This window comes from Camelus ferus, chromosome 9, assembly GCF_009834535.1.
Source record: "Camelus ferus isolate YT-003-E chromosome 9, BCGSAC_Cfer_1.0, whole genome shotgun sequence".
NCBI lineage: Eukaryota > Metazoa > Chordata > Mammalia > Artiodactyla > Camelidae > Camelus > Camelus ferus.
The window spans coordinates 57451940-57462003 of NC_045704.1; the positions used below are offsets into that span (position 1 = coordinate 57451940).

The 10064-nt window shown below is 38.2% G+C and overlaps 1 protein-coding gene across 7 annotated transcripts in view; it reads right to left on the reverse strand.

The window, feature by feature from the left end:
- Positions 1–9153, reverse strand: part of PDE4DIP (phosphodiesterase 4D interacting protein) — a 195017-nt gene extending 185864 nt beyond the window's left edge. For all 7 annotated transcript variants that reach the window (XM_032486898.1, XM_032486907.1, XM_032486897.1 and 4 more), the window contains exon 1: positions 8906–9153. In XM_032486898.1, coding sequence (XP_032342789.1) covers positions 8906–9138 — 233 coding nt within the window. In that variant the 5' untranslated portion in view covers positions 9139–9153. The remainder of the gene's footprint in view (positions 1–8905) is intronic.
- Positions 9154–10064: the final 911 nt, after the last annotated feature.

A 10064-nucleotide genomic window follows, 5' to 3' on the forward strand; every position in this document is an offset into this window, starting at 1 on the left:
CTGGTCCCAATCATCTCTCCCACTCTTGTGTTGCTCCATGAAGATGTGATGTTCCTGTGGAGAGTTGAGTTGTCCCAGTGTGGGTCTCATTACTCTCATTTATCTAGGAGATGGCAGGATACCTTAATAGACTGTCTCATCAGGACTTAAATAAAACAATGGTGGAAAAGGTAATTCTTCAAAGGAAATGTAGGGTTATTGTTAAAAAAAAGGAGGAATGAATAAACGCCTCCACAGGAAAGGAAGGAAGGAAGGAAGGAAGAGAGAGAGAGAAAGAGAAAGAAAGAAGAAAGAGAGAAAGAGAGAAGAAAGAAGAAAGAAAGAAAGAAAGAAAGAAAGAAAGAAAGAAAGGAAGGAAGGAAGGAAGGAAGGAAGGAAGGAAGGAAGGAAGGAAGGAAGAAGAAAGAAAGAAGGAAGGAAGAAAGAAAGGAAGGAAGAAAGAAAGGAAGGAAGAAAGAAAGAAGGAAAGAACATGTTTGCAATAATCCCTGGCCTGGTATCATGTCATCTACAAGACATCTGCTTTACTGTAATATAAACTGATGTGTGCCTAAGAAATGCAAATAGATCTTAAGATTAACTTAAGCCAAATAAAAGCAGAGAAATACGTCTTTTGAACATCTGTTCAAAACCATACAACACACTCAAAAGATAGGCTCTTAAATGTTTTCTCTCTCTTAAGCATCAGGAGAATTTAGAGGTCAGGAGACAGTTCTTCAAGACACATCTTTTGAATATCCCACACAGAAGTGATTCATTTCCCTGATACTTCTCTTACCATATTATCTCTTGTTAATGACATGAGCAATCATGCATAGTTGACCTAGAAATTTAAGAGTAGCTCTTGTTTCCTCCCTCTTCTTCATTCCCCACACTTCACTGAACAACAAGTCCCATCAATCCTACCTCAGAAATTCTCAAATCTATGCCTTCTTCCTCATTCCTACCACCACTGCCTAAGTTCAGGCCCTTATCACTTCAGACCTCGAACCACTCATAACAGCTTTTTAATTATGCTGTCTCTTTACTCAACCTACTTCACCCCATATCCCACACAGTGGTCACATTTATGGTTCTAAAACAAAGATCTAAGTCAGTACCCTGCTTAAAAACCTTCTAGAGCTCCACACCGCTTATCAAAAACAAAAACAAAAACAAAAGCACAACCACCTTTAAGCCTTGGTTTGAGTGACGGAATACAAAAGTTTCTCAGAATTGTTTTTGAATGCAATAGTTCTTTCATTCAGTGGTTCTCTAACCTTACCGTACATGAGTGCTTTCGGACATGAGAGGAGGGTCTCAGTCACAACAGTCTGGTTTAATTGGTTGGAGCGGGGTCTGTACACCAGTTTTTCTTTTTTTAATCTCCCCAAGTAATTTAAATGTGTAGCCAGGGTTGAAAAATACAATTTAAAAGATAGCTAGAAAGACACTTTTACTTCCAAACAGCATATTTACTACCACTCACCCTGTTAGAAATAACTAAAAACCTGGACAAAATATATGAAACAAAGATTTTCAGACCCTGGGTATTAGGCAACACAGATTGTGATCCCAGAGAAAAGAGAAACACAACTGGCCTCATTTACTCCTTAGAGAGAGTTTATAGTTGGCAGTGGTAAGAGAGGGAATCAAGGCAGAGCTCAGTTATCTCCCTACGTTGAGATAAAGCTAGGAATTTGGGAAGATCAAGGTAGCAACAGTTCACAGAGCAGAGTATCAGAAAAGAGAAAATTCCAGAGATCTGCAGAGGGGCCCCCTTGAGTATTCAGCTGTGTACCGATTAGCACGTTTGTGTGAGGAAACTATGGCTGGGGCAAAAACCACATGAGAGAATCAGACGGACAATCCTCTTGGCTCACACAAGATTGAAAATAGTTTGTTTCCCCAACAAATGAAGTAGAAAAAAATTCACAATTCATGGGACATTGGCTAGAGTACTCAAAGGCATCAGCCCAGTAGTGGGGAAAGTTATGAGATGCTTCTTGGGTCTACCTAGCAAACCTTAAAAAGAAGACCCAAATGGGTCAGATTTCTTCCAAGCAACTTAACTATGTCCTAGAATAAAGCTCAAGAATATTTACAAAAATACAAAATTATCTAGCACCCAACAAAGTGCCTGATATGTGGCATCTGATCACATATCGTCAGGTATACAGAGAAGCAGGAAAACACTACTCAAAATGAAGAGAAAAATCAATCACTAAAAACCAACTAGGAATTGACATGAGTTTTAGAATTAAAACAATTTTTATAACATTCCATATATTCAGGAAGGTAGAATAAAGACTGATCAAGTTAAATAAAATATATGGAAGTTATTTTTTTAAAAAGACACAAGTCAAACTTCTAGGGATGAAAAAGACAATTATCTGAGATGAAAACTACACTGAATTACCCCAAATGGGATTCTACTTTACACCCATTAGGGTGGCTATTATTATTTTTTAAAAGTTGAAAATAACAAGTGTTGCTGAAGATGTGGAGAAATCAGAACCATTGTGCACTAGTGGTGGGAATGAAAAATGGTGCAGAAAATAGTATGGAAGTTCCACATAGAATTATCACGTAATTCAGCAATTCCACTTCTGGGTAAATACTCAAAAAACTGAAAACAGAGGCTCAAACAGGTATTTGTACGCCAGTGTTTATAGCAGATTCACAATAGCCAAAAGGTGGAAACAACCCAAATGTCCATCAAAGAATGAATGGATAAACAGAATGTGATTATATATATAATATATATATAATGGTATATTATTTAGCTGTTAAAAAAAGAACAGAATTCTGACACATACTACAACATGGTTGAAACTTAAAGACATTATGCTAATAATTTTCCTTAGAATTCTGTCACACATTTAAGGAAGAAATAATGCCAATTCTACACAAACTCTCCCCAAAAATATCAGAGAGGAAGGAATACTTCCCAATACTTCATCTTATGAGGCAAACATTATCCTTATACCAAATCCAGACAAAGATATTACAAGTGAAAAACACAAACCAATATCCCCCTTGAACACAGATGCAAAAATTCTTAACAGAATTTTAGCAGCTCTAATCCAACAATATAGAAAGGATAATATATCATGCCTCAGTGGGATTTACTTCAGGAACTCAATGGTGATTTTATCATTCTTAAATCAATTAATGTAATTTACCATATTAATAGAATAAAAAAGAAAAATTATATATGAATCTCATTAGATGTAAAATCAAACATCTATTCCTAATGAAAATGCTCAGAAAATTAGGAATGGAAGGGAACTTCCTCAACCTGATGAAAAGCACATATGAAAAACCTATTACTATACTTAATAGTAAAAGACTGAATGTCTTCCTCTTAAGATCAGAAACAAGACAAAGATATTTGCTTTTACTATTTCAATTTAACTTTGTACAAGAGGTGCTTGCCAGTGCAATAAGGCTGAATAAATAAATGAAATAAAAGATATAGATAGAGATTGGAAAGAAAGAAGTAAAACTCTCTCTCTCTCTCCCTCTCTTTGTGTGGGTGACATAATTATCACATAAAAAATTCTGTGCAATCTACAAAAAACTACTAGAACTAAATAGTGAATTTAGCAAAGCTACAGGACATAAGACTAATATACAGAAGTAAATATGAACTAGCAATGAACAATTGGAAATTAAAAATTTAAAGACATCATTTATAATAGAATTAAAAACATGAAGAATTTAAGGATAACTGTCTCATAAGATGTATAAAGGCTGTATACCAAAAACGTAAAACACTACTGAGAGAAATTAAAGAAGAACTAAATGAAGGTTTCTCAACCTCAGTCACTATTGATGTTTTGGTTTGGACCATCCTTCATTATCAGAACTGTGACATCTTACGTATTGTAGGATATCAACCAGTATTCCTGACCTCTATCTACTAGATGCCATTATCACCTTTGCCATGAGTTTTGATCATTAGATATGTGTCTAGATACTGTCAAATATACTTTGTGAGATACAATTGCCTCTAGTTGGGAACCACTGACCTAAATAAATGAAGAGACATACCATGTTTATGGATCATAAGACTCAATATTGTTAAAATATCAATTCTCTCCAAATTAATATATAGACTCAATACAATCCCATTCAAATTCCCAGGAGGCTTTTTGTCTGTATTGACAAGTGGATTCTAAAATGTGTATGGTTATGCAAAGAACCTAGAATAGCCCAAACAATTTTGAATAAGAAGAACAAAACTGGAAGATTTGAACTACATTATTTCAAGACATAAAAACATAGTAATCAAGACAGTATGGTATTGGTCTAAAGATAGATGAATAGATTAATGGAACAGAATAGGGAATTCAGACATAGATTCACATACATATGGACAAATGATTTCAATAAAAGTGCCAAGGTAATTAAATGGAGAAGGGATAAATTTATCAACAGTGTTGGAACAACACTATATGGGGAAAAAATGAATCTTGATCAATACCTTGTATTATATACAGAAGTTATTTCAAAATGGACCATAGACCTAAATATAAAACATGAAACTTCTAGAAGAAAACATAGGAGAATAGTTTTGTAACCTTAGGATAAGTAATGGTTTCTTAGCTATAACATTAAAAGCAAAATCCTTAAAAGAGAAATTTGATAGTTTGGACTTAACTTTAGAAAAACTGAAAAAAAACTTTTGAAAAGACAAGCTATAGATCGGGAGAAAATATTTACAAAGTACATATATAATAAAGACTTATATTTAAAATATATAAATAATTTCCAGATTTAACAATTAAAAAAACAAACAACTCCATAAAAGATGGGCAAAAAATTTCAAGACACTTCACCAAAAATATACAGATGATAATAAAGCCTATGAAAAGATGTTCAACATCAGTAGTCAAATGGGAAACGCAAATCAAAATCATAGTCCATTTCACATCCACTAGAATGGCTATAATAATAATAAAAAAAAGACAGACTAACAAATGTTGGTAAGGATGTTCAGAAATGGGGACCTTCATACATCTCTATTGGGAGTGTCAAAGGTACAATCCCTTTGACAAAGAGTTTGGCAATTTCTTAAACAGTTAAACATATGCCAACTGTTTACCCAAGAGAAATGAAAGCATGTGCACACACAAAGACTTGTACATGAATGTTCATAGTAGCTTTATTTGTAGTAGCCATAACTCTAGAAATGACTCAACAGCTGGTGAATTAATAAACAAACTGTGGCATACCCATACAGTGGAATACTACTCATCAATGAAACAAAATGTACTATGGATACCTACAACAGCACGGATAAAGCTTAAAATAACCATGTTGGGTGAAAGGAGCCAGGCAAAAACAAAGAGTACATGCTGTATCATCCCATTCATATAAAATTCTAGAAAATGCAAACTATCACATAATGCCAAAAAGATCAGTGGTTGCTTGTGTGTTAGTGGGGCAGGAAGAGACAGAAGGGAGGGATTATAAAAGACCAGAAGGAAATTTTTTAGGATGACGGACATGTGATGATTTCAAAGATGCATACATATAGTGAAACTTTTCAAATAGTGTATTTCAAATTTGCCCAATTTACTGTATGTCAATTATATCTCAATGTAGCAGTAAAAATAAAATAAACAAAGAGAGATGGCTAAGGAGACATAATGGTTGAAGTTTGATGTTAGAAATTCATTGATCGTTCTTGTTTTTAAATGGAGGTACTGGGGATTGGATCCAGGACTTCTTGCATGCTAAACATGTGCTCTACCTCTGAGCTACACCCTCATCCCACAGAAATTTACTGATACTTCTCTGACATCATCCCCCGCTCCACTCCCAACAGTTGCCTGCCAAGCTATCCACCTAGAATGTATAGTCTGCTAGGCTTCAAAAGTACACACTGAGGCACATTGCCATCAGATGGCAATTCACTTAACTCCTCTTTTTAAATAGTTGAATACTTGAAAGAGGATCATCTTTGAATTAAGTCCTCGTAGAAAAGTTCCATCACAGCATGGGTCTCATTTCACTACAGCATTTTCCCAGGGCCGTACATTTGCTTATGTATCTCTGCTAAAATTTACTTCCCACCCAACTCTGGCTTTGTTATCTTGTTAGGCCAGAAAAAGTTCATCTTCTGTGTGTGTGAAGCCCTCTCTGATCCTCTGCCTCTTAGCACTATATCCAGTGGCCATTAACCACGTGGTTCATATTACCAGCATGCAGGCGCTATATAACAAGGTCTCCCAACCCCACTTCCTCACCCCCATCATGAATTTTACCTAAGGAAAGTAAGCCTGCCACTTGGAATTTAAACTTCACAATGAATACAAACTGGTTCAGAGAAGAGATATGCAGACATTTGAAACAGACATAAAGATTCTCAAGCCAAATAGACTATTACCTGAAAATATCAGCATGTCAGAGAGAAAAAGAAGGCGTACAGGAGAAGAGACGTTGATCATTGATGACACTCACCATCCAGGGAAGAAAGAACCTTTTGTATCTTTGATACTGTGTTTGAAGCTATTATCATTTTAAAAAAAAATTAGAATTCACTGATTAATTCTCCTTGTTCTAAGTTCAAATTTCACAAACAACATTTTGGTTATAGTTTGGCTTCCAAATGTGGCAAGCATGCCAAGAGAACTCACTGAAATAAAAAAAGAGAGTCTAGTTCCCTAAGATGTTAGAATCCTCATTGTGAATTAATAATTGGCCATTCTGCATTTATATAGTAGTCTTGTGGATTTGTTTAATAATCAGGCTGAGAAACAGACTCAACAAGCTAAAGCACATTCTTCCAGGACAATGCCACCTTGTATGACCTCTTGGAACACAGTGAGTCAGCTTGTATTTATTTATATTTCATTTCCACAGTTCACATTTCTGTTATAGCACTTACTCCGTACTATAGTTAGGTGAGTGTAGGTTAGAACTATAGATTCTCAACTACTTGAGGGTAGTTTTGCATCCAGTTTTGTACTGGCTTCCACCATCACTGCTCAATAAAAAACACTGAATTAAAATGAATCTGGATAATGTGCAGAATTGTCTTCTTCCATTTTTTTTAGTTGATTGGGAGCTGAAAATTGGATACCACAGACAGTTCTTCCCAAGCACAAGCCTCTAATATTCATAAACCTTTAATACTATAGCTAAGACAGGTATGTTTGAAAAAATATGTTGCACATTCCTGGAGAACTGATTTTTAAATGAGGATCAGAGTAGCACCAACCTCAGTGAAGTTTCTGACACTCTTCATTTGGGTTTTCCTGAAATGTTTAAAAACATTTCAAGGCTCGTTATCACATCAACTAAGATGAATGCAGAGATTTGTTAGATGAATGACTATTAAGGAAATAACGAAAGCATGCCATCTATTTTAACAACAAAGCCACAATTTATAGAGAACCTAATTCTAAACCTACAAATTTTTTGTTACTGAAAACAAAGAAATCACATCTCTAGGATGAGTCGTGATTCATTTAAAATTTTGCAATGGTAATGCTTCTTTTGATGAAAAGGGTTCACCCTAGTGTACATAAAGTAGCTAAGAAGACCTTAAATTATAAATATATATTCAGATTAATTTTTTTTGTTTCAGGCTTTAAAAAATTTCCTAAGTAATGTGAAAAATATTCAACACACCATAGATACACATGATTTTAAAAAGTAATAATGTTTGGGCTAAAATTCCACTGTATAAAAAAATCAGAGAATGAATACTACTTGCTTCATTCCTTCTTAAAAGCAGTACTTTATCATGGCTTTCTTAATAGAAATGTGATTCCTTTAAGCACTGTTAACTGATAGTCTGACTCAGTTTTCTCAAATAAACAGTGGGCAGTGTGATGAATAAATACAATTAAGTGTCTGTGAATAAACTGTTTCCTAGTTCACAAATAAAACATAGTCCTGAACACAAAATACAGATTTCATTAATATTTAGTTCTGTAATTAACACTCAAAAGAGCCAAACTCTGATTTTATGCATAGGAAACAGGCCTAGAGAAATAAAGAACTTTTTTCAGATCCCAGTTAGTTAATGGCAGCTTAGATACTGAAACCACTATTGCCTTATAGTTTGATTTATGAGTTCCAGCTTCCCAGAAAACAATAAGCTAAAGACGCTGTGACAAGGAAATGTTTATTTCAAAAAACGTCAGCAGCACAATGTCTCTTCTTAAAAAAAAAATCGTGTGTATTGCAGATTTTCATCCTGCTGCTGCTACATGAAGGAAATCTGGGCCTAATTTATACGGTCTTCTCAACCAGAGCAACGTTAGTGATTGGGTTTAAGTGGAGCTCGTCCTGCGCGGCATCATCCAGCCAGCAGGCTGGGATCCAGCTCTGCAGGAGACGAGATGGAAGGAAGAACCATCACCAACCCCCACCCTGCTGTCAGTATCTAAGACTGGGGTGGGGGGTGGATAAGATAAGGCAGTGGGTACTCTTTCAACTGTATACCCACGCACATTCCCTGGTCCTTTATCTTTTAATCATCCCTAGAGCTTCATCCCTTGGCATGGCCTTCTGAATCATGTGTTCACCTCTCCTTTGACTCGACCCAGCCGGCATGGCCTTCAATCTTATCTCCACCACCCAACTGGTTGACTACACGTTAAGCAAAAACCTTGGGATAGAGACGGGCTTCCTAAGCTTTAGTCCGGTACATTCCAGCGCCACACCTGTATTTCTAGGTAACTCCCCACCGTCTCTCCCTCTCCCGCCCCCGCCACACCAGCCCCCTTGCCCCCGTGCCCTCAGCCTTGCCCTCCAACCTTCTCCAAGCTGATGTCACCCTGCGCCGCTCTCTCCCAGGCGCCCAGGTCTCCAGCCTCTGAGTCTCAGACCCCAAAGCGGTTCTCCACTGGGCGCCGCCACTCCCGGCGCAGCCTGCATCCTTCCCCGGCTCCCGCGATGCTCTCACCTCATGCAGGGTGCGGCTGCCGCGGCTGCCTCTTCCTCCTCGGCGGCTGCTGCCCAGCTCCCGGCCGGCTCGGGATGCCGTCGTCCCCGGCCGGGAGACGGCCGCGAGGACTGCGGGGTCCGCGCCGCGTCCCTGGACCAGTAAGGCGCGCGGTGCGCCCGGCGGGACGCGCGGCGGCAGCAGCCGCAGTCGCAGCGGCGACGGCAACAGGACCCGCTGTCAGTCCTCTTCATGGGTTTCCCGGGCCTGGCCAGCCCAGTCCTGGTTACCGTCACTACTTGGTTTTCCTAAGGTCTTCCCGCACTGCCAGGGCGCATCCTCTGGGCGTGGATGTCCATCCACTCCAGTTGCCACTATTGTGGCGGAGACCTGGAAGGACCAGGCCTCCTCCGCGGCTGCCTCTGCCACCTGCTCCGCCCAGATTGCTTCTGTCCCTCTCCCACAAACACCCGCCGCTGCCTCTCCACCCTCTGCCATCACCCCATTCTCTCCACCCACTACCTCAACCCGAAGATCTTTTCATCTCCAGACCTCATTCTTGCTTCTTCCTATTTGCTCCGTTGTTACCGTCCTCAATTTCCAATCTCAAAAGTTTCTCCACTTCTCAATCCCTCTCTCCATATTTTCCCAGTTTTTGTCCTCCACCCTCCAAATCACTCATCCTGTTATATCTTCTATTATTCCCTCCTCAGAATCATTACTTCTCCGAGTTGTTGTTTGGCCTCCCTTTCCCCTCTTTCCCTCTTTTCCCTTCTTTTAAAATCTTTTCCTTTCAATTTTCTCTTTAGTTATTGTAAAAAACCTTTCTCCTAAACAACCTCAATGTTCCTTTCAGATGAGAATTTCTGATCACCATTTTTCATGAAGAACTCATAGTAAAGTATATACATAGCTTGGTATCCACCATGGAGTCAAAGGGATGTTTTCATGGTTTAAAAAAGAAAAGTTCATAGGTCAAATAAATCCTCCACTAAATGTTTGTTCTGAAAACCCTTTTCTTATATTCCACACTGTCCTCTAAGAATGGAAGCTAGTGTCTCTAGCAAAGGAGAATGCTGCTGCAGCACTGTTCCATACAGAAGGTCCCCAGCTAACTGGTTCCACTAAAGATTTTTCGACTTCACCACAGTATGAAAGCAGTACACATTCAGTAGAAATC